The following is a 24,824-nucleotide window of genomic DNA, read 5'->3' on the forward strand; positions in this document are numbered from 1 at the left end:
CGCTTATCCTGGACAGGTCACCAGTCCATGGCAGGGCCAACACATAGAGACAGACAACCATTGGCTCTCCCAGCCACGCCTACGGTCAATTTAGAGTCTGGATTAACCTGGTCCCTCTTGATGTCTTTGGACTGTGGAGGAAGCTGGAGTACCAAAGAGAACCCAGCAGGAACAGGGAGAACATGGAGACTCACACAGAAAGATCCTGTGATGGAGCCGGGGCTCGAACCATCAACCTTCTTGCTGTGAGGCCACAGTGCTGACCACTGCACCACCGTTGATCGTGGTTGTAGTATTCTGTAGTCATGATATGCGTACCTGATAAACTGGGAGGGAGAGTATTAAGGAGCTGTGCAGTAGCCACCACTGCCTTGTCTTCCGTGTGTGTGGTCGGACGTCAAAGCGCCACTTGGCCTCACTGCAGTTTCCTGTCTTTCTAGTTCGTCTTTGAAGTCCCAGCAGACGAGAGGTAACGAAGACAAATGGAGGATCGCTGTTTAGCCTCATTATGGGAAATCACTCCTCTCAATAAATGTGCAGCTCTGCGCTCGTAGACTTCAGATGAAGCGTCGGCAACTGTCTGATCTGTCCGAGGAGAACCACCACGCAGTCGAGGACCCACTGATGACGGGAATTTGTAACAAAGACATTTTGTTTGTGAAGCTCGAACCATAATGTCTTTAACAGTCAGTTGATAACGAGTCTTTTCGATGAATGACTTCTTTACTTCTTTCTTTATTTCTTGGGGAGGAAATTAATAGAAGCCTAATAATATAATATAATCCTGTTCTCATCATTTGTTATCTCTAATCTGATCAGGTCCCATTCTTGATGACGCAACATCTCTAGAATGATGATCTCGAGGGATTTTCTTCTAATTCTGCAGGAATATTCACCGTGACTGAAGAATGAACTGAAGAGATTTTGGGTGGTCAAAGGTCAAGATCACGCTGACAGAAATATCAACCATCATATCAAAAGAGGAGATGAGAACACTAACAATAACAACACTAACTGTGTTGTGTGATGTGGTATGTTTGTCCAAAAAAAAAAGGGGGGAGGGGGGGCGACACTTCTTCTGCCACTAGATGGCAGTACCTGTGACCAAATCACAACTGAAGCACTTTTGCGCTTCCTATGGGTTTTTCCTGAAGTCTGAATTCTTGCTTGTGTTGTACGTCGCTTTGGACAAAAGCGTCTGCTAATTGTGACTGTATCCTGGAAATTCTAGGATTCTGTATTTTTACGTTGAGTAACTCAGGTGACGTATGAGTATAAATACCAGTCATGGGTCAAAAGTCACTACATGCGGCTGAACTCTCAAAACCAGAGGTGACGGCGAGCTAAGCGCTCGAAGAGACGTTTTTCACTGCTGCGCTGAGCCAAATGGTCCGGCTCACTAAATTCCCATCGCTATCGATCAATAAATGTTAAACACGGGAAAGTACAGTCCAACCCACGACCACCACTGTACTGGTTAATAACGACTAATTCGACAAATAAACCTCTCTAACGCAGTATCAATAAAGACTGAACTTCTGAGCTCGACCAAAAGTGGAGCTTTAAAGGCTGTTTTGGTGAAGCGTCAATCCAGAACTTCTTTCCCTACCCGTCTGTGTCAGACGATGATGTCGCTGCGTGACCTTTGAAACTGTCCTATCAGCTGTCTCTGCCCCTCGTGGAGCCCTAACACGTGCACCATCCCCCTCAGTTTACTGGCCGTAACTGATCCTGAGCAGGCCATCCATAAGCATTAGATATCGGCATCTCGCTGGGCCACAGGAAGGCGAAGAGAGATGAGATGAAAGAGCATTTTTCATTCCCTTCTCTCTCTCTCTCGCTCTGTGAGGTGGAAACACTCCAGGATGTTTTTGAAATGAATGCAAATGCCATAAACTTCGGCCGCTTCCCTTCTAAAGTCAACAAATGTGTTTTTTTGTTGTTTTTTCAAGATTTAACCAGGAGGGGCTCAGCTGAAGAGAGAAAATATCACCCAACAATCAAGTCACGGCAGACACACTGTAGACAAACACACCAGTTAATTGTTGTGCAGTGTGCTTCTGCATTTTTGTAACACAGACATGACAAAACCAGTGAGCCGGTCAAACAATCTGCGCTATAACGCTTTGTTCCATGTTATCCATCAGCGCTAACGTTGTTAAAGTAAGAGACGAGATCAATTTGGTGGCAGGAGCATTAAAAGTCGAAATTGGCATCCCAGAGCCAAAGAAACCTGTGAAGCCAGATGAAAAGGTTGAGGCTGGATAAAACAACAGAGAGGAATCTGAAAAAAAAACAACAACAACAAACGCAAGAATAGCAGCATCCTGGGAAAAAAAGGAGGGAAGGAAGATGCCATGAAAGTGTCTTTCATGTCAGCCCAACTGGAGCAGCATGAAAAATTTCAAGTGGTAAGAACCATTTTCTACTGCACTACTGCACTGTGTGAATCTACAATTTTGTACAAGATAAAAAAAAAAGCATAACAAAAAGTAGGTTAGCCAAAAAAAAAGCCAGCTCGGAGTGTGCTTATTTTATTTGAGTTTGCCCGCAGCGGTCTTCTCACATCCCCTAAAATAAGGAGGCCACAGGAGCTGCAGCACTGATGTGAGCGCAGACAGAACCACTGCTGTTCTCAAATCTATTGTTCGACATTTAATCCACAACGCCCTTTTTACTTCCTCGCTCTTCATTTGCAAATATATCCACAGCTGCCTAATCCTATGTGTGTGTGTGTGGGGGGGGGGGGGGTTTGAGAGTAAACCTGCCATCAAAGTAAGTGACATATTTGCTGACTTAACTTTGCCTTTAAGAGATTGCAAACCCTTGCAGACAAAGCTCAGCTGTTCGCAGCAGGACGTCTGCGAGCGTTCAGTCCAGCTCAAATACCTTTTAGTGTCTGATGAACCATAAGGCGTGAGACTGCAAATGCACACGCCAACCATATCCACCTGTCAATCAACCGTCAAGCATAAGCCCCATGTATGAATGTCTCCGAGTTACGACGCTTCCTAGTCCGACTGGCCTGTCTTTGGTTCATTCCCTGCCTCAAACTCCACGCTCTTCCCTCCAGAATTCCATGGTTACAGTCCCGCTGGCTCAGATTCAGGAATGTTGAGGGAAGTGGGATGCGCGTCAAATCCAGAGAACATCTGATGGTTTTACAGGCGGCTACATCAGCAGCTACAAGCATCACAACCTCCACTTTTTCCAGGTCCCAGTCATTCACCCCCCCCCCCCCCCATCATTATGCATTTCCTCCTAGTTTCACTCCAGAATACATCACAAGCAGTGTGAGACACTGAAAACGCTGTTTGCTGATAATAATCATCACAGCTCCTTCTGAAGAAATGCTCTTGTACCTGCTTTTATTCCGTTAATGAGGACTGCAGAGATAAAGGTATCGATCGCCTCGTAGGCCTCTGACAAAACGGCCGCTTTTTAAATCATTGCAGCTCAATCCGGGGAGCCAGAGGGAGCATCCACCAGAGCAGCTGTAGTGTTCCATGGTTATGATAATGAGACGTCTAATGAGGACTTGTTACCAACAGCCTTGCACCAGACTGACATCCTGATACCTGAGTTACCCCAACCTGCTGGGTTGCCCTCTTGATAAACTGCACATTTAGCTCACAGGGGATAACGCATCAAATTAATACACTCAGACTGGGTTTCAGGCCTGCTTTGTGTGTGTGTGTGTGTGTGTGTGTGTGTGTGTGTGTGTGTGTGTGTGTGTGTGTGTGTGCGTGTGCGCGCGCCCCTAGTGCCTCATTAGTAATGAGACCAAGTTTTGCTCTGACGTTTTTCAGCTTCACCAGCCCAACTGTAACAGGCCCAAACAAGGTTCCCCCCGTGTTCCTGCAGCTGCTCGGTGCCAACTCTCTTTCAAGGTTGCTGACAGCAACCAACACAACACGCTGCATCTCCAGTCACACACGATTACATCTGAACATCTCTTCTGACTAGTCCCATTGGGCAGTATTACAGGGAAGGAGAAGAGAGCTCAGGATTCTTGCAGCCACGTGGGTGCAGTGTTGAGAACTGATGGGACGTTTCCTCTGCAGTGAGTGCAGCTCATTTCTATCCTGCTCCACACACATGTGCTTAAGGTGCATGGTTTTTCATGCAGATTGATACACTGAGGCGGCGCTGTGCTGCATGTTCTTCGTGGGCCTTCAATTATGTATCGTCTTAGATGACAGTTTGGTGTACAGACCACCGCCGGCACGAACGAGCGCTTCTGTTACCCGTCACATCTTTACTTGGAAGGTCTGTTATACTGGAGTCATATTCATTCTGAATTATGATTTTATTGCAAGATGACGAGAGTCCATAAAAGCCTTTTCCTGACCATGTTCATTCATGTTGTACTCTCACTCATTTTGAGCAACTACACAACTACATGGGATTATTTCTCTGCCTTTACTGCAGATTTTCAATTTACTTTCTGTTATCCAATCTCAGTGATGCACCTCGAATAACAGTTTCTAAAACTGCTTCTTACTGTTTAAGTCATCTTTTTATCCATCTGATAATTGAATTTGGAAATCTTGGTCTAATGCACGAGAGAAGAACTGACATCACTGCAATAAAACCAGTCGTGCAGCCCCCCGCAGCACAGACGGCAGCGATGAACACAAAGCTGATAGATCGCAATCATCTTCACTCATGAGAGAAAGGAACGATACAAAGCCGGGTCTCCCTGTCGCTTGTGGGGAGTTATTAGTCCCGTAAGCAACAGTAGGAAGTGATCGAGCCACTAGCAAGTTTCTAAAACTGCATTCTGTTCATACAACATCTGTTAACGAAGAAAAAAAAAACCAAACAGCTTTCACACTTTGCTCGGAGCATGAATGTTACTGTGCCAGAGAGAAATGGACGATTACACACGCGGCTGCACAAACTCAAAATGTATCAGCGCAGTACACAAAGTATGATTCAACAAGACTTTTCTAATGATGTTTCAGCACTGAAGACGCCAGGTCGATAAAGTCCCCTTCTACTTTCTCCAGTATCAATAGTAATAACTTCCTCTTCAGATGGCATTCGATCTGATTACAGACTAAGATTGTTGATTAATGACCTAAAGTCCAGCTTCCGCTCGCATACAGACGACCAGTCCACGGTCTTCCTGAGCTGGTGTGATGCTTGTCAGGCAGGTACAGAGCTCCTCCTGTCCTGCCAAGAGAGATTTAAAAGGTTTCTGAGCTCTGCGGGGAGACAATGCCAGCCATCTCTTAATATGCAGTGTGACAGCACACTGCTATGCGTGCATGCTGCAGCCCCCTAAAACTGCACCCTGCACTGGTCCTCAGGGGATCTTCAGCAGGCTTCCTTCGTGCTACACCACTCAGCCCACTCCTGAAAGTCTAATGAATAGTGTGAAACAAATCGGATGGGGGGGGGGGGGTCAAATGGTACACTAAGTATACGGTGGCGTGTTATGGCTTCAGGCGTGACAAGAAGCAGCAGCTCCTCCTCCTCTGACAGTCGGTGTTACAGCGGTTCTACAGAACGGCTATAAAGAGGGTGGGACAGTTATGGTGCTGCACTGTGGCATCACATGAGTGTGTGTGTGTGTGTGTGTGTGTGTGTGTGTGTGTGTGTGTGTGTGTGTGTGTGTGTGTGTGTGTGTGTGTGTGAGAGAGTGTGTGTGTGTCAAAAATGATAAACAACGAGAGCACAGAAAGAGACATCATGAGACTCTCATTGGAGAAGGCAGGGCAGAAGGGAGTGAAGCTTAAAAAAACAAAATAAAGACAGAGAGGACGAGGGAGGGAACACGTGAGTGACGGCGCGATGAACAGACAGAGACAGATGGAATAAGTGGAGGTGCAGGGGAATACGTGCTCTAAACTTGCTCTGCGGCCCCCAGGGACATCTCAGGATTCTCACACATGTCCATAAATATCTCTGCAGGACTGTTGTACAGCAGTGCTGCATCATCCCTGGGGGGACATAAGATAAAAGCTGCCACCATCTCTGACTGTACGAAGCCGGTGACTCAGAAGAATGGAGGCCATGAAGATGTTTCTCAGTCTCCATGTGACATCGATAAATAGAGACGCAAGAGGGAAGAAAAAGAGGTGAAAGAAAAATGAGACGCAATTCGGACGCAGGACGATTCTAACCTCATCGTTAGGCCGACAACGTCCTAGGCAGGCGCTTAGGATTCTACTCAGGGTGGAGGAAAGTTTAAAAAGGTTATTTCAAAGGTTGATGTTGGTGAAAGTTTAAAAGGAGGATTTAAAGCGTGGCTGTTTACAATGCCCGTGTATGAATGACTGTGCAGCCATCTGCCTTCGCAGCAGCACTGCTGGTGTCTGGCAGCTCTTTTCTTCTTCTCTGCATACAAATACGACAGAAGACGTCTTCCTCCTGACCTCAGCGACCCTTGGCTCCACGCATGTAAACACAGTGTTGCTGCTTTTCTTTCTATTGTTTTTACCAAACTCTTCATTCTGGATTCTAACCCATGAACCTTCGTTAACTTGTGACCTGGTTGAACTTTTTTTTTGGACTTGATTTTGCCTGGTGTCTTGTTCTCCCTGTTGTCAGTTCTCCTTTTTTTAATTCTGAAGTCCCTTCCCTCTAGTGTTTTTGTACTTCCTGTCTTTGTTTCCCTCCCTTTTGTGTGTTCACCTGTGTCTTTTTTTCATGTCTCCCTCTTACCTCTGTCCAATCAGCTCCATCCCTCCCTTCCCGTTCTTCCACATGCTTCTTGTTTTGTTTTGTTTTTTATCAGTTTTCTTGTCGGATCCTTCGTTTATCTTTCCTGTTGATGCTGTCTGTTTTGTTCAAGTCTTGTGGGTCTCTTCCTTTGCTTCAGTCAGTTTATGTAACATAAGTTCTTCAGTTCTTTCAGAACCCAACGGAACCCAAGTTTCACATAGCAGGTGGGTCAAAATATGTTCTATGACATGAAGTGTTCAAGAGGAACGTTCAATCATGGAGACTTTATCTGCCGTAGTGCAAACTAATCACATCATCTTGGGTCCCGTTAATACTTCGAAGTATTACAGTGTTACAGATGTGACAGCATCAGTGCTAAGAAGTTTTTAAAAAACAGTGGAGGTAAAAATAATGACTCCATTAATCAGAATGAACAATTACTAATTTTTCACACACAAAAAACCCAGCACTGACATCTCCCTTCACTAAAAATGAACTCAAGCATCATAAACTGGAAAATGAATTGGAATTAATTACTTGCTCTTGACTGTATAACGATGCTCCATGCAGGGCGCAAAAATCTTAAAGGCACCCCGCTGGGTAACTTTTCACAAGATGTAAGTAGGAGATCGACCCACTGCTGTCACTGTGTGTGTGTGTGTGTGTGCGTGTGTGTGTGTGTGTGTGTGTGTGTGTGTGTGCGTGCGCACACATGTTGGGGAGTCAGAAAATTAACTATACAGCATACGATGATTTATGTGCTGTGTGATAAGGGAGGGATTTGCAGGTATAATCCTGAAAAGTGAGTGGTGTGCAAATGCAGGGGGAGGGGCTGTAGTCTAAGTCCCTGTCACCATAGCAACATCCCCATTTAGCAGTTACCAACCTCCCCCTCCGAACTAAATTGAAAAAAGTGTAAAGAAATATTTTTTTAAACATTTAAGCCAATTATATATATATACATATGTATAATTTTACTATGAACAATTTTAATATTTCATTACACTAAGTGCTTTTATACATATACATACATGTAAATATGTTTCTGCATATGTGTGTGTGTGTGTGTGTGTGTGTGTGTGTGTGTGTGTGTGTGTGTGTGTGTGTGTGTGTATTAAAGTGGTTAGTGTAATGTATAATGAAATATTCAAATTGTTCTCGAGTAAAATTATTAATTTTTTTTGGACATATTATCTTGAAAAAAATGTTCTAAAAATTTGGTGGTTTACACATAAATATTCTGGAGACTCCTTTTGTGTGTGGCACCCCCCCCCCCCCCCCCAAAAAAAAAAGGAAATAAAGCCCCGCACATTGTTTCCTTTCTCCTAGCGCCATCTTCTGGATAATATGAGACATTTCACTCTGTGAGATGCTGCTCATGTCAAGTGGACATTCCAGTTACTCTCATGGAGTGAGATATGTTGCAATCAACACAATCCTGGGTGCAAAACTATTACAAATCATCATCAAACATGCTTCTCTCCTGCTTGTGGAAAAAAAAAAACAATCGTTCAATCTACAATTCTGTCTAGACTTGATGATGATACAACCCTGAAATACACTCACGCTTCTTCCTGCATCTTAACCCCTTCACTCTGTGTATCATCACAGGTAATACACTTCTCTCTCACCTCCCCAGCAACAAGCAGGGAGCAGCATTGTGTGTTGTTTATTTTTAGCCTCCTTACCGGCGTTCTCTGGTCACAGTTAAACAACGCACTCCCGGTGCCAGGTCACAGGATCCTCACACACTCCATCACTTGCTCATGCTGAACTTGGAAGAACTGGGTTACAATGCTACACTGCCTACAAACGAACCGAGCACCAGAAAGATGTGAAATTACATTTCACTTGAGCATTTTTGAAAGATTGTATTTCAGCCACTGCTTTCAAACTTGCAACTGCTTCTCTTAATTGGGAATTTGTTTGTGCTTTGGCTTTAACACTGGGGTATAGGTTGTTGTTTTTTTTGGTATCTGGGTCTCTCTTGATTAAATCATTCTTATATCAATGAGACTACCTGACTAAATAGAGTGACATAAATGTACTCTACGTTATCATTTGTATTGGTAACATCAAGTAAATGCAACCTGTGAAAACGGGTGAAATCTTCAGATCCCCACTGACTGGAACACTTGGTGTACTACTGGAAATAAACTCCAGGGGGCAGTAATGCGGCAGCAGGCGTAGCGATAGCCCGTAAGGCTGAAACGAGGAAGAAGACGCGGGTGTAAATTGAAAACAGTAATGGCGGGGTCCCTGAACTGCGATATTGTGACAAATTAGGTATGCTTGTAATTCCGCGGACCCGCCAGAGGATTTACTTAAAGTGAAATCTCGCCGCTGCGAGAGTTTAGCCGAGCAATGCCAACGTAACCGAGCCGCCTTTGTGTGTAGTCACTGAAATGTAAGCTAGTTACCTTCTGTTGAAGATATTGACCGTATTTCCACCTGTGCCATGACAACTACAGCAACCGTACTCTCGCACCCTGTTTCCACCTCAATGGGCAACGCTCACGCAGTCATGAAAAGCTGCTAAACAAGCTCACTTACCCGTTGTCGCCGACCGTTGTCACCCGCCACACCGCTGGGCGTGTCCAGTGAAGCAGAGCCATGTCGGTCAACGGTAAAGTCATCCCTCACACCCCGCTGGCCGTTGATTTCTGGCAGGTGCGGAAGTGCCCGCAGACGCGGCTCTTCTTCCTGTCCCACATGCACAGCGACCACACGGTGGGCCTGACGTCCACCTGGAGCAACCGACCCATCTACTGCTCCCCGGTCACGGCCAGTCTGCTCAGACTCAAGCTGCAGGTGAGGGCTCACTCACCCACACGTCTGCACACACTGCCAGTGTGATCCTCTGCATCAGGACACTGTAATACAACACTGTTATATGTGTGTGTGCATGTGTTTCAGACAAACTCAGAGAAAAATTGGTACAAGCCACCTAGCTGATGTATAAAAATGTTTCCGTTGTATCTACTTCTTCTCAGATTAAAGAGAAGTGGATCCATCCGTTGGAGGTGGGTGACCCGTACCTGCTCCCGCTGGATGACATCGGCAAGGAGGGGCTGACAGTCACGCTGATGGACGCCAACCACTGTCCAGGAGCTGTCATGTTTCTCTTTGAAGGCTACTTTGGCTCTATACTGTACACTGGTCAGTCTCTGAACACACAGCCTGAGCTGCTGTGTGTGTTTTTCATTGTTGCTGTCAGGTGCTGGCACTCTACCGTATATCTCAAGAAGGTAAATGACTGTCTGCATTCTCAACATCAGGGGATTTCCGATATTCTCCCTCCATGCTGCGCGAGCTGTGCCTGAGGACTAATGCCACTATAGACATCCTGTACCTGGACAACACCAACTGTGACCCCAACCGCAGCCTGCCCACCCGACAGCAGGCCACGCAGCAGATCAAGGAGATCATCCGCAGCCACCCCAACTACAGCGTCGTCATAGGTAATTACACACACGCAGGTTAGTGCTGCGCGCTAATACGGACATTTTCATTCATTCGTATTATGTAGCTTTTGTTGGTATTCTCATACTGTGAGAGAGAATGTGCTGAATACTTTTAAAAACATGCTAAACCCCCCCCCCCCCAACCACACACACGCACACACACATGTGTTGAAGGAACAAGTTTAGAGTGCCTTTGGTGTGTAAGGCTGTAAAAGGGTGATGTTGTTCCTCATTTTTGTTGCTCGTCTTTTCGCTGCTGCACTTTGTAGACGGTCCCTGCAGGCGTCCAGACACCATCCAGCTCAGAGGACGACTCATTCGCTGAAAATTAGGTTGTGGTTTGTTGTTTATTTCCAGCTTCACTCAACTTCCTCAGTTTCCCTGAGTGATAAACAGGAACATTCAGCGCTCAGACGCCAGCCTGCTTGGCTTTGACCCGGTGGAGGAAACGAAACAAACATTGACGTAGAAAAGAAATCAGAGTTCCGTGTTGTTGTGTTTGTCCTCCAAGTTGAAGGAAGTTCACTGGTATTTTTCTCAGAAATGTATTCAGAGGCAGCCTCATCACATTACCATGTAATTGTGGTCACTGAACCAAACGTCTGTCGCTCTTCCCTCCAGGTTTGTACACACTGGGTAAGGAGTCCCTGCTGGTGGAGCTGGCGATGGAGTTTAAAACCTGGATCGAGGTGAGCTTTGCCAGGATGGAGACCCTCAGAGTCCTGGAGCTGCCCGACGTCTTCACCACCGACAGAGGGGCGGGTCGTATCCGAGCTGTAGATCAGAGCGAGATCAGCCCCGCCACCCTGCGCCAGTGGAATGATGAACAACTCACCCTGGTCATCCTTCCCACCAGCAGGCCCCTGGTCTCCTTTCATCCCAAACTCCACGTGGTTCCCTACTCAGACCACTCCTCTTACCAAGAGCTGGTGGACTTCGTCTCTGTGCTCAAACCGGCCTCGGTGATTCCCATCGTAGGGAAATGTGTCCCTGGAAGTCTGTCTGCTTTACTGCCCAACACAAAGCGCCACGAGTTCTTGGTGCCTGAGTCGGTGCAGCACTACATGACGAGGCAGCCTGAGAACCGGTTGAGCTCATCAGCATTCACCAGCCTTTGCCGCAGACACGTCCGTCCTCTGGTTCCTAGAGGGGTGATATTTGAGTCTCCTGTCAGCTCAGCCAGGAAAGGCAGTGAGGAAGCCTGGGAGGTGGAGTGCCTGGAGCAGGAGGCCTCCGAGGAGGAAATGGATACAGAAAGTAGTGACAGAGAATCCGATTGCATCTTCATCGACTTGACCGAAACACACACTCCCAAGAAAAACACTACAAGGCCTCTGGACCCGTGGACCCTCAACATTGTCCACACAGTCCCCGAGGAGGTGTTTATGAGTCAGCCAGTGCCATTCAGTCAGCTCTCACAGAGCAACTACGCTCCTGTGGAGATTCTGAGAAACAGCAGCGTCTGCTTGAGGCCCATCAGAACCGCGACCACTCCGCTTGAAACCAGTGCCGAAACGATGACCAAGCAGTACACCAGACGTGGAAACCTTCACAGCAGCCCCACGTCGTCAGACGGCGATGGCCTGAGTCAGTGCAGCGTCCAGAGACGTGACCAGGATCCAGGTGTGATGCCCAGTAACATGCCGCAGCACAACGGATATGGAGGCGATGACAACGCAACAGTCGTGCAGACGAGTCCCGACGGCGTCTCCTGTTCTTCATCCAGCAACTTGTCAGAAATGTCGCACGTGTATCTAGAAAAGATAGAGGACAGCATTTTGGAGTGCCTCCCTTTCACCGAGGAGGACTTCCGCATCTGTGGCCTGCTTGATAAGAGCATCCTGGGAGCGTTTCCCATCTGTCCATCATGCAACGTGAGAGACGATGAGTTCTCAGACAGATGATGTGACCTGACCCTCACATCTGGTTTAGCCTTGCAGCAGCGGCCTTGTTCTGTTTGTGAACAGAAGCACTTTAATGCCATCATGTTTCTCATTTTTCCTTTGTATCCTCCCTTTTTTTGTGTAACGCTCCTCACGGTGGCTCCTTCTTTGTGCTTCGACGCAGTTCTGAGTTTAGAAAACCAGGTTTGTCGTTCTGGTCTGAAGGCTTTGATGAATCTCTGTGGATCTGTCAGCCTGGCAGCTGTGACCTGAGCCATGGCCGCTTCTTGTGGTTCCAAGTCATTTTCCCATTTAAAGAAAAATATAGGTTGAGACAATAATCAGTGACATTTTTTGGGACGATATTTAATTTTGTTTTGATTAACGAGGAGCATCTTATTTGTATACAATTACTGTTTTTTTAAGCTGTCTAACGTCAGCTGGTCTTTTTTTTTTTTTTTGCCTTAAGATCGAAAAGTCTTGAAACACTGGTCACATTTTCATCTTTCATTTCTGAGTATTGGAGATGAGAAACGCAATGAAACTCCAGTGGATGCTGGGTTTTTGCCACAATGTGAGATAAAAATAAAGGCTGATAGATAATTGGAGGCGAGGAAAGGCTCTGGATCAGTCGTGTTTGCGTTTAAACTTTAATTTTTACAGCTTTTCTCATGTCTGCGGTGCCTCTTTGTATCAGAAAAAAACAAAAAATGGACTGAATTTTACGTTTCGGCGCCGCTGTCAGCTGACTTTGACATCCCCGCGAATGAGAGTAGATTTTTGTTTCTTGTGCAGAGATTTTTTTCTTTGAATTCAGTTCATCCATGAGGTCAAGGCTGCAACACTTTTATACTGTCACTGTGTTTGTTGAAGACGTGCAGAAGACGACCAAAAAGTGGTATTTATCCAGTATTAAACTCATCTGACGCACGAAAGAGAAACATCCATCCATCCGTCTTCTACTGCTTGAGGGTGGGGGGGTGGGGGGGCGGGGTGGGGTGGAGCCCATCACAGCTGCCTTCGGGCGAGAGGCGGGGTTCACCCTGGCCAGCAAAAGTGAAACGTGACCCGGCCGTTAAAACCCCCCTCCATTTGTCCTGATGAGTGACTCAGCGGTGTCTAATTGTTGGGCAAAGACGACTTGTGTGAATGCGCGTGTGTGTGTTTCCGTGGTCAGAAGCGTCGCTGCTGTCCTGCCCCCTCGGCGACTGGGAGTGATGGACCGTGAAGCAGCAGGAGGGAACAGCCCAGTCTTTCATAATTTATGAGAGAAGTTGAGGATTGTGGGAAGCCATTTTTTTGCCTTGGTTTGTGTGTGAGTGTGAGTGTGTGTGTGTGTGGGGGGTATTGACTAAGTATTAATAAACAGAACCTAACCTGTGACAAGTACTCCCTGTCTCTTTCCTTTTTAAAGGAAAACCTTCCTCTGTGGACCCTTTATTGCTTTTGTATCAATGAACTCTGATTTTTACCAGTTGTGTGAACTCTGCCCTCAATAAATAACCGGTTTATTTGCAAAAAAAAAAAAGGTTTTGTTTTTTTAACTAAAAAGAATTAGTCTTTGGTGCCTGGAGGCCAATTCTGCAGGATGTAAAATGAAATTAGTCCCAGTTTGGATGAAAAGGAGGCCTGAGAAGCGACCGACTGATCCTGGACTGCAGGGCTTCAGTTGTGTCTCCCTCCCTGTTCACACGGACAGAACCGTCGCACGTGCGAGCTGACAGGAGAGACTCCAGGCTCCACCCTAAATCCGACCTCTTGATCTTTGCACCGTCAGACCTCCAGCAAACTCTCATCACTTCACAATGTGTTCAGATTGAATTTGGGAGCCAAAACTGAAACGAATCCTCCTTTTAAGACCTAATTCACCTGCAGCTCCAGGCCCAGATTATGAACATTTTATTCGTTTCACCCTCTGGATGTGACAAACTGACGATTCTTTTTGGTTTTCACGGTTGTTTCCTGTTGCAATGTGGTTGTTCGCCCTTAAGATGGCAGTGGTTTGATGGCCAGGAGTTCTCTGGTCCTCCAGTCCCACAGCATCGTGTTTCTTTAGTGGGCGGCAGCACGCAAGCTCCTCTCTCAGCATTCTTTTGCTACCGACAATTGTAACAGCGATGACAAGAATCGACACGCTGCGTGAGTGTTGTGTGACTTCATTGACACCAGCAGCACCGAACTGAATCAGCCTGAAATTAGCAGAGAGCCGCCAGCTCACTCTAATTAAGGTCATTAATTGCCCAATTTCTGCAAAGAGCGGGTGTCTACGTAGAGACCGTGGAATCCCGCACATCCTGGCTGCGGCCTCCGCGGGACTCTCGGTTGCTGTAACAACCCCAGAGAAGCTCGTCGTCTCCCCCGTAATGAAACATGACATTTTCCTCTTGAGAAGCCTGCGCTCTGCAGTGTCACAACAAAAATGCGAGATGGAAGAAGAAGAAAAATAACAAAGAAAAAAATGTCACTGAAAAACTCAAATAGTTACGAGGTTAAGTAGAACATCCATTGTTGGCGGAATAAAGTCGCTCCAGAAGGAACGCATCAATCCGTCAGACTGGCCTTGGTTGGACGGGGGCTCGTGTCATGCTGTCCCTGAGGGGCCCCCCTCGCGCTGAGACCTGAGGAGCAGCATGGCGAGGTATCCACCAGCGGCTCCTCAGACCGATGCCGGGCGCCAGCAGGAGGCTCCTCGTGTGCTCGTAAAGGATGAATGGCCGACTCCCGCACGGGGGTTCTGTGCGTGTGGGAGGTGGCAGAGCTGAGATGAAACCCCCGACAATGATGGTGTCTCCACCCGCCGAGGGAGGAGGGGCCCTGACACGGGAGGTGCTCCCCGCTTCCTACGCATCATATAAGCCTGGTAATCAGATGGAAGCTCCGACGGAGCTCCGAGAGGGATTGTTTGATTCCTGTGACTTCCACCCCTGAGACGGCAGAAAGGTAAAAGAAAAAAATGCGTGAGGCGTGAGGCGGTGGCGCGTCACGGCAGAGTTCCAGCTGAACTGGAGAAGGCGAGAAAACAAGAACTTTAGAGAAGCTGCAACACAGCTGACAGAGAGGAGCTCCTAAATTAATATTCCCATCATAGAACCCACGTCACAGAGGACCTGCTGGGGAACTTGCTGTCTGTTCCCTGAGGGTGAAACAATCCAAACCTTTGCAGAACGTTGGGGATGTTCCCTCAACTTCCTCTTTTGGTTGTGAAAGTTCTGCAGTTCAGAGTTCCCTGTAAGACATGGAGAGACGGTTCCATTCAGGTTCAAAGGAACATTTTAACATCCAAGAGAACCCAGAATGATCCCTCGTGAAAGTTATGGCCTGGTAATGTTCCCAGAGTTCTTTAAAGGGTAGGGGACGTTACTTAGTAGATAAAGGGTGGAACGTTCAGTATATTGTGACCAACCAATCGTGTTCTCTTCTTTCTTTCTTTCTTTCTTATTTTTTGGTCCTATGCCAGTTCTTGCATTATCTCGCCAGAAGAATTCCCGAAACATTCCCAGACCATCCTGAATGTTTCCTGAGAGTCGTACAGGGGAGGTTCGATGCTGCAGTCGTTCAGCAGGAGCCTTTCAAGTCGTATTTCTGGTGTTTCCGTGTCTCTCGTGGCTCAGAAGATGAAGCTGTGGTTGCACCTGTTCGACTTTGAGATTGTTGTGAGGACAACAGCTGAATGTCATCGCCTCCATCTGTTATTGTGTCAAAATTCCTGCCGCCGTACCCCCCCTCCCAAAAAAAACAACAACATCCCTGACGGATGGCGTCAGGTTCACTTTAAATAAACGTTTGATTAAATATCTGAGATAAATTAATGGACTCAAGTTACGGTGCTGCATTTGTGATTGGGAGGCTCTCTCTGGACTCTCGTAGCCGTCTGGGGCAGCACAAGCTGGACGTCGCGATCGATAATCCAGAATTTGTAGATACGGATTTGGACTTGGCAGCACGGTGGTGCAGTGGTCAGCACTGTGGCTTCACAGCAAGAAGGTTCCAGGTTCAAGTCCCGGCTGGAGCACGGGGTCTTTCTGGGTGAGTCTCCATGTTCTCCCTGTTCCTGCTGGGTTCTCTCTGGTACTCCAGCTTCCTCCACAGTCCAAAGACATCAAGAGGGGACCAGGTTAATCCAGACTCTAAATTGACTGTAGGCGTGGCTGGGAGAGCCAATGGTTCTCTGTCTGTATGTGTTGGCCCTGCCATGGACTGGTGACCCGTCCCCGCCTCTCACCTGAAGGCTGCTGGGATAGGCTCCACCCCCCATGACCTTAACAGGACAAGAGGTAGAAGATGGATGGATGGATTAAAAATGATCAAATGTTTCCTTCCCTCACTATCATCAGCATATTCTTTTATTTACATATTAAGTAAAAAAAAAAAAAACTCCCCCACAGTTTCGAGGTGTAGGAGTTTCAGAGAAGCAGGTTTAGAGTCTTCAGCCGCTGTGAAGCTGAGGACAGAAAACTCAAAGCCAAAGAGAGACTGACGGGGTGACTTGACTCCACTGAAACAAGGACTTTCCAAGACAGAAACGTCACATCTGCCTTTTTAAGTCCAGCCCTTTAATGTCTCAGCTGATTCTGACTGTCTTCAGCTGCTCCTCAAAGACCGCGCCTTTCTGCCGGCGCTGTGTGGGAGCGGCACGCCAGCCCAGGGCTCAGAATAGGAGATATCACAGCGGGCTGGTGGAGACAATAAGAAAAACACTAGTTTCTGCACTTGTGCGGTGGGCGCTCCTCCCTTTTTCAGGCTGTCGCCGAGCTGAGCGGTGTCACACCCACACAGCAGCACAGGTTCTTATCGCCTGGCTTTAAGTCTGCTGCTATTTCTGTTGCTTCTGACGCTGACTGGTGTTTCATATGTGTGTGTGTGTGGGGGGGGGGGGTACACACACGTACAGTATAGTGATGTGTTTGTGTGTATTTCTTTTGAGGGGGAAAACACGCAGATGAGCAGGAGGTGAAGATGAAGGCCGGCGCGTCAGCCACAAGCGTGAAGAAAGGACAGAAGTAAAAGCTGCTATGTATCTTTGGCAGTGTCACTGTCGTTGTGTGGGTTTTGGCTGCAGCCTCACTCACACACACACACACACACACACACTGGAAACACACTTTGGCTGATGGGTTTAACTCATTTCACTCCTTCACATCCACACAGTCTCAATCAGACAGCCTTGACTTCACCCTTGTCTCATATTCTCTTCATCCGGGGAGATGTCATCCATCACCCTCTCTGTTAATACACACACACCCCAGCGCCAAGGGCCCCCATCCAGCTGCTGGTGGGTGACTCACAGGACAGTGCTTCCCTACGGGGCTCCAGCTTCCCCTCCTCTCTCCTACTGTACTCCCTCTGCTCTCTCCCGCTGTCTCCTCTCCCTCCTCTCTGCTCTGTAATCTCCTTTACTCCTCGTTGCAGCCTTCCAGCCTAGAAAAACCCACCACCCTCTCTCTCTCTCTCCCTCCCTCTGTCTCCCTGCCAGCTTTGCTTCTCTTTCGATGCACCATCGCTCCCCTCTCTCATATTTAAAGTCGCCTTCATCATCTCCTTCTGCTCATATATTCTCTCTAACCAGCCGCCTCCTCTGGCTGGACTGCAGCTGCAGAGATTAGCGTCCTGGCTGCAGAGGTAATCTTAGGTGCAGTAAAATACCAGCATCTGTTGTCAGTGTGGGAAGTGTCATCCGGGCGCGACGCCTGACAACAGCCAACCTTCCCTTATTTCAAATCTCCAAAGCCTCTTTCAGTGTGACAGGGTTGCTCAAGCTTTCTTTCACTTTCTCTTTGCTGCTAAACGGCACACATCAAGCAGGGTCAGGTTGTCGCCGCCGACATGCTCGACGGCTGCTGGCCCCACGCAACTGCCTTTTGATGCACGTGAGATAGCAACACCCTTACTGTGACTTAACCGTCACATGACTTAAAGGTACTGTATGGAACTTTGGACACACGCTAGTGGCGAGCCGGTAACGGTCTCTGACTCAAAACACAAACCATCCATCGTCTCCATCGTCATCTTCCGCTTATTCCTTACTAGTAAGGGTCGTGGAGGGGCTGGAGCCTATCCCTGCATCTATGGGCGAGAGGCGGGGTTCACCCTGGACAGGACGCCAGTCCATCGCAGGGACAACATACAGAGACGAACAACCATTCACACTCACATTCATACCTACGGTCAACTTAGAGAATCCAATCAGCCTAGTCCCCTCTTGATGTCTTTGGACTGTGGAGGAAGCCGGAGTACCAGAGAGAACCCACGCAGGCACAGGGAGAACATGGAGACTCACACAGAAAGATCCCGCGCCCGAGCCGGGACTCGAACCTGGAACCTTCTTGCTGTGAGGCCACAGTGCTGACCACTGCACCACCGTGCAGCCAAAACACAAACCATTGAAAAAAAAAAGGAAATTTTGTTTACAGTTGAAGACTGGAAACGGTGATAACATAGAAGAAGAAAACATGAAGAGTAAGCTACTAAACAAGCTTTTAGCAGGGTTGGGCCGTACACCAGTTCATATACTGGTATACTGGTATTTTTCCCAGTCTGCATCTGCATGTGTTGCTGTTCCTGCTTTATTTCTCTACTCTGTAAAACTTTGTGTATCAATCATTGACAGATCTCAAGAGTTGCATTTGTATTTTGTTCAGTGCAGCGCTGTACAACCGAGACAATATGCGTACATGAATGACAACAATAAGATAATCAAATGTGTGTTTGTGACCAAAAGCCTTAATGCTACTGTTAAAAATACAATAATACGTTAAATTAATTGGATTTGTGTTTTTTCACGAGTGCGGCAGGTGTCTCGCTTTTTTTCTGGTTTGCGGTCGAATGATTATTAGTGAAATTCTGACCTCTGGCATGTGAATAAGTGATTTATAATATGTGAATACGATTCAATGATCGTTCAGGCAGTGGTCTGTTCAGAAAATTAGGGGCGTGCGTGCGTGCGTGCGTGCGTGCGTGCGTGCGTGTGTGTCTTTTCAATTTATTGGGTTCAGGCTGGGTTATTTATCTTCTCTTGTTTTGTGCTTGCAAGTGGAATCAAATGAAATCAGTAAAATATCTCTGACATTTTCAATCCCAGGGTTTCGTCCATAATGTGAGTGCGTTTTATGGGGACGGGCTGTTCCAGCATGCAGCAAACACAGTAAATAAGGTTCTGCCAGAATGTAATGGCATTCAGCTCAGAGACTCCCCCCGGAGGAGCCGGCGCTCTCATCCTGTAGTTACTGGGCTCCTCTCCATTTTGTGTCTCCAGATGACACTAACGCCTAGGGGTCGCCTGTTCCACCAGATTTTAAACATTCAAGGTAGAAAATTTGATATTAACTTTGCACTCATGGAAATGGAGCGTTTTCTTCCAGTTTGAATGCCAAACGTGCGGTACGGGAAATGCCATGTTTGCTTTTCTTCTCAGTGACTCTGACATAGTAATTAAAATGATTCATCACAATTATTTTCCATGAGGACGCCTCTCCCAGCTGACACATTATCTCATATGGAGGGTAATGGAAAACCTCCCACTGCTCCACTGGGGTTGGAAAACTCTCTCATTCTTCTCGTATCTGCCGCGATCAGACGCCTAATGATGATTCACGGTCGATACCAGAGCAGGTGGGGAAGTGGCGCCAGGCGAGCTGAACCCCACTCAGGGAAGGTGCAGTTTTCAGGTCGAAGGAGTCGTGGTGGTGACACCCCTCACTCTCTCTATCCCTCCATCTGAGTTCAAACAGCAGTGTGTGTGTGTGGGGAGGGGGAGGCGTTTATGTGTCTAAGATTAATGTCGTCCTGTCATGTCGTTTTCATGAGGTAACAGTGAGGGCTTGTGTGTTCTAGCTGTTACCCATCCATCCATCTACCGTTTACCCTGTTAAGGGTTGCGGGGGTGGAGCCTATCCCAGCAGCCTTCAGGCAAGAGGCGGGGTTCACCCTGGACAGGTCACCAGTCCATGGCAGGGCCAACACATAGAGACAGACAACCATTGGCTCTCCCAGCCACGCCTACGGTCAATTTAGAGTCTGGATTAACCTGGTCCCTCTTGATGTCTTTGGACTGTGGAGGAAGCTGGAGTACCAGAGAGAACCCAGCAGGAACAGGGAGAACATGGAGACTCACCCAGAAAGACCCCGTGCTCCAGCCGGGGCTCAAAACCCGGAACCTTCTTGCTGTGAGGGGACAGTGCTGACCACTGCACCACCGTGCCGCCTCCAGTGTGTTGTGTTGACATTGATCTCTAATATTTTGTCCTTCTCATACGGCATTGCCAGGAACTTAGAAACCCAACTTACAGTGGAGTTCAACACCACTGAGAACTCCAACCTGAATGAAACCACAAAGGCAGAATCGAAGGCAAAGCTGTTATTTTGAATCTACAAGCGGACTTAATGAAGTTGCCGGGGAGTTTATTTTCAATTGATGGAAGCTCTGTAAAGTGCTGCCGGTGCTTCACCCTCCATCAGACAGAAAGCCCCCCCCCCGCCCCCTGCTGTGAGGGAACCTGAAGGCTTCTTTAATTAGGAAGCACATGCAGGGCTGGGCTGAGAAAGTGGAGGGATGCGGTTTGGAGGTCACCCGATCAACTGATGCTGATCCCACACGCTTCCACCCTGACCCCGCCGTACACCGACGCCGGCGTCCTGTTGACTGCAGCATCGGGTTGCTTTCTTTGTGTCTGACTTTAGAAACAATGTCTTCACTTTTCCTTCACATTAAGTTGCAAGCTGCAGCAAATTTGTTTTTCACGCCTCGAGCACATTTCTTTATTTTTATTCATGCGTCGTCCCAGTCTCCTTAAAAGTGATGTCTCATGGATGAACGCCCAGAGGTTATTTCTTCAAATCTGGCACTAACATCCACTTGGACTCAAAAGGGAAATGAGAACGTTTCAGGGGGTCAAAGGTCAATGTCGCTGTGACCTCACGTCTGTCGGTGCCATGCAGCATCTCAGGACTGATCAAGAGGATCCGATGTTTGGACGTGTGGATCTAGTAGGACCCCAATTCATCGGCTAATATAGTCACCACTTTAGGAAAAACGAATCAAATCTTTTCGTTAACTTTAATCACAGTCGGATGGATTGCAGCTGCATGCAACCGCAATGCAGTATTTCTATGTATTTGAAGCAGTCAATATAATCAATGCTTGTGTTCATGAGTCAGCGGTTTGCTGGACGGTATTGGAGATGATGGACGCTGCTCTGACATCAGTCGCTCCGTGTGGTTTTTGGAGCGCTGACTCTTAACCTCCTGTCTACCTGGACCGTATGGTCGCTGACGAGCCATTCATTCTGTGCATTAGTGTCCTGTATATTGTCCCCCCCCCCCCCCTCCATATTATACATGTGAAATGTTAAGTATAAAGAAGGGTATAATTCTATGCCATTAGCGTTTAATTTTCTTACTGCTGCCAGTCGGCGGTTATTGTTCAGGCAGCAAGTGGGTGGGCAAGGGAGGTGTTGGCTCTATCTTGGGCTGGTAATTTATGGCTCCAGCTGCTGTCTCCGTCTCCCCAGGTGGACAGCTTGATTCGTCAGCAGTGCATCTCATTAGGGTAGAAAACCATTTCTGAAGGGAACACATTCTGCAGGAAGATGACACTCATTACTGGTAGGATGCCAGTCTCTCAGGAGGGATCAATATGTAAATATACAGTAAATCAACAATGAGAAACAGAGGAAGAAGCAGCAGCCTGTAATAAAACTCTAATCATAGCAGCTTTTCTAATGAGTGGCGCTACAGGAACGCTGGAGTTTATCCCTGAGAGAAGCCTTGGACAGCTGAGTGACGACTGACATTGGAGAGTTTGGATCCTTTCTTCTTCTTTCTTTTTTTCCCCCCTCCTCATAATAACAAAACAAACTTGCCAAAGTTGTCAATATTTTATTAATCTTTCATTAAGGCAATCCATTACAAAGCATTTCACAAACCACAGTATGACGACAATCATGTCCAACACCTGGTTTGGAAATAATTCAGCATGCAAGTCAGAGACCAAGAGAGGTATGTAAACAACCTGGGATAGAAGAGGAGCGGTGGCGAGAAGAACCCATACAGTATGTGTCTCAGAATGGAAAGAAACCCGAGATGCAACATGCTAGTGTTGGTTGGAGTCTCCCAAAAGAACATTCAAACTAACCGGTGAAGCTCATGATGATGATCAAGATGCACAAATCAGGTGGGATGAAGGCAGGCGAACAAACGTCCTGCCGTCTTGGCACAAACATGCAGGATGTCTAAAGACGCCAAGTTCAACTGAACGTATCTGGCACCAAATATTCCTCATACAGGGTTTATGTACATAATTAGAGCTCAGCCTCAAAGTAAAATCAAAACGCAGGGATTAATTAAAGCCGTTTCCATTCCGAGAAAGCACATTGACATCGTTCAGACTGATAGGACGCAAAGAAAATATATCGCTCCATAACAAGCTGATGCTTCACGTTTGCATAAGCGCCATTCCTGCACTCATCTTAGAGCAAAAGTAGCTTCTTGTGTGCTTGACAAAGAGAAAAGTATAACCATTACTTAAAATAAATAGTTAGCCATGATAAATATGCGCACGGGGCGCTCTGCCTGCTTCCCCTCATCACCATCACGCACTCAGTAAACCACGCTGACTCAGCAGGTACCAAGACGGGCTTTCCTGAATTCACTTCCTGTGGTTAATCGCTACGTTAAGCGAGGAGCAACAACATGAAAAGCTTCAACAAGCAGAACTAGAAAACAGTTTTACTCTGCCACGGAGGCTTCGAAGACACCAAATATGATCAAACTGCCAAAAACAGGTCTTTCAGATCACCGATCCAGAGCCAGGACGGATCCTGGAGGCCGGAGCCTTCTTTCAAACACAGACTCGGCAGCGCTGAAAGCAGCGGTTCACCGTGCCGGCGGCCTGGAATGTTCCTCAGATCCACAACCTACGATTTGATCCAGATCGCCTCAAAGAGTTAATCCCACGTTGGGTGCAACAGAATCGAGCTTTCCACGAAATCTCCCATTTGCCCATCAGTTTCCGCGACACGCAGGTCAGATCACGTTCCGCTCCAGACGGAGGAAATTAAAAGTGATTATTTGACATCTACTATAATTAGGTTTACGGTTGGTTTTATAATCCATTGATAAGATCTGCAGAGTGGCGTTCTGTCGAGGTATATTGGTGTTTGCGTTTTATGTATCAAACTTTATGGCCTGATTTCAGTCCTGATGAACATGCGACTTTAGCGGCAGATTGAGAGGGAGGAGCGTCGTCGCCACTGAAATAATAACAATGACACGCATGAGAAAGTCAGATGTGAAGTGTGAGGTGTTCTGTCCCTGGACCGAGTGTCTGCGGTGTCCTCCGACCCCACCCGCCCTCCGAGGGCAACCCGACAACGGGAGACAAAGAATGTTTGACGGCCAACAGAGAAGAAAAGCAACACAAACAGATTTCCTCTAAACACAAACTGAACACCAGCGACACACAACAGACCTTTGTAAACGTTGGTCTTCCAGTGTTCAATGAAACTGAGACAATGCACACCAAAAAAACAACAACACAAAAACTAATTTTTGTATTGAAACCCATGAAAGTGGACTTTTTTTTCCCCCCCCTTGAGGCAATGTGAGAAGCCACAGTTAAATTGTAAACAAGTCTTGACTCTGAATATTGTACAAGGCTCAGCGACACCGTCAACTTTCATTATTCAAAGATCGTTAGTGAAGAGCTGCAGGTATAAAAAGTACACAACACCTGGTGGAGACAGCTGGAATGGTCCTAATCTTTGCAACAGTTTGAACAACATTGTCTGCGTGTACGTGTTGAACAGGACAGCTGCTGCTGGCAGAATAAGACCTGGCTAACTGAATTTGGATATGTTTCCATATAATAGGCACATTTGGATCGAGTGTCTGAGAGCGAAAAATGAAGCCGTGGATCTACACGATGGCTCTGACCGTCTTCCAGTCTTTAACGCTAAAAAAAAAAAAAGAGAGAGAGAGAGAGAAAGAAAACGACGGGAAGAAAGCTGGAATATAATGACAATGAATTGGAATTTCGCAGCTAAATAAAAGTTGTGATTGAAGTCAATCACAATTTCATCTGGCAGCAGTCCGTGTTGATTTGAATGAGCGAAGCACATCCAAGGAAAGACGGAGGAGACGGACTCGAAAATGTTTTGTGCAGTTGCTGCTCTGCTCTGACTCCACACCCGCTGCAAAAACTGGGATTGCTCAATTTTCATTCCAGGGCGACAAGTAAGACGGGAGGCGGAAAAAAGAAGCGCGGTTGTCGACATCTGTCTTTCAGAGGGTGACTGGTTGGGTCCCTAAAAAAAGAAGCGTGAGCAGAATCCCAGACTACAAACCTCGACAAAGATAAATCAGGACAGATGAGACATGACGGCGTGACTTCACCGCTGCGTACGAACACGTGTGCTTTGAATTATTCATTTGTCTGTAAACATACGGCTTGTGATAAATAGAATTTGAATATATATATGTACATATATGTACACACATATATATATATTACTGCAATAAGATCTGTTTCTATAAACTACCTTCCAGTTGTCACACAAATGCAAGACAACATTAAAGCATAATACGGGGTCATTTCCATTATTTTCATTGTGGGTTCTTTAAAATGATCATATTCAGCTTATTAACATGATAACCTTTGTGCTTTTTATTTGGATAGTAATAGTGCATTCTCTTCATATAAATATTAGAAATAGGTATAAGAGATGGTGCTGGGAATGCCGTATGGCGGCAGCTCACAGCAGGTCCTCTACGTATAGAACTGTCTCAGTGAAAATGATTCATAAAGAGCTCA

General features: G+C 46.9%; 1 protein-coding gene across 2 annotated transcripts; it reads left to right on the forward strand.

Annotated features, from left to right (window-relative positions):
- Positions 1-8,887: 8,887 nt before the first annotated feature.
- On the forward strand, positions 8,888-13,503 carry dclre1b (DNA cross-link repair 1B). 2 transcript variants are annotated; one of them, XM_086214654.1, is made up of 4 exons: positions 8,888-9,483; positions 9,666-9,831; positions 9,951-10,151; positions 10,758-13,503. In XM_086214654.1, exons 1-4 carry the CDS (start codon positions 9,286-9,288, stop codon positions 12,038-12,040), a joined length of 1,848 nt encoding a protein of 615 aa, XP_086070780.1. In that variant the 5' UTR covers positions 8,888-9,285; the 3' UTR covers positions 12,041-13,503. The 2 variants fall into 2 exon arrangements, with proteins under 2 accessions (XP_086070780.1, XP_086070781.1); XM_086214655.1 differs by having other exon boundaries at positions 9,951-10,133; positions 10,758-13,501.
- Positions 13,504-24,824: the final 11,321 nt, after the last annotated feature.

The sequence above is a fragment of the Aulostomus chinensis genome, chromosome 9 (genome assembly GCF_037954235.1).
Source record: "Aulostomus chinensis isolate RoL2024-O1b breed Wild chromosome 9, RoL_Achi_v1.0, whole genome shotgun sequence".
Classification (NCBI taxonomy): domain Eukaryota; kingdom Metazoa; phylum Chordata; class Actinopteri; order Syngnathiformes; family Aulostomidae; genus Aulostomus; species Aulostomus chinensis.

What these genes read in the sequence shown, in the direction of transcription:
- dclre1b (XM_086214654.1), top strand. Translation starts at nt 9,286, where the DNA reads ATGTCGGTCAACGGTAAAGTCATCCCTCACACCCCGCTGGCCGTTGAT. An exon ending in TGCTCAGACTCAAGCTGCAG is followed by an intron (nt 9,484 to 9,665) that starts GTGAGGGCTCAC and finishes ACTTCTTCTCAG; the next exon opens with ATTAAAGAGAAGTGGATCCA. An exon ending in AGGTAATTACACACACGCAG is followed by an intron (nt 10,152 to 10,757) that starts GTTAGTGCTGCG and finishes TCTTCCCTCCAG; the next exon opens with GTTTGTACACACTGGGTAAG.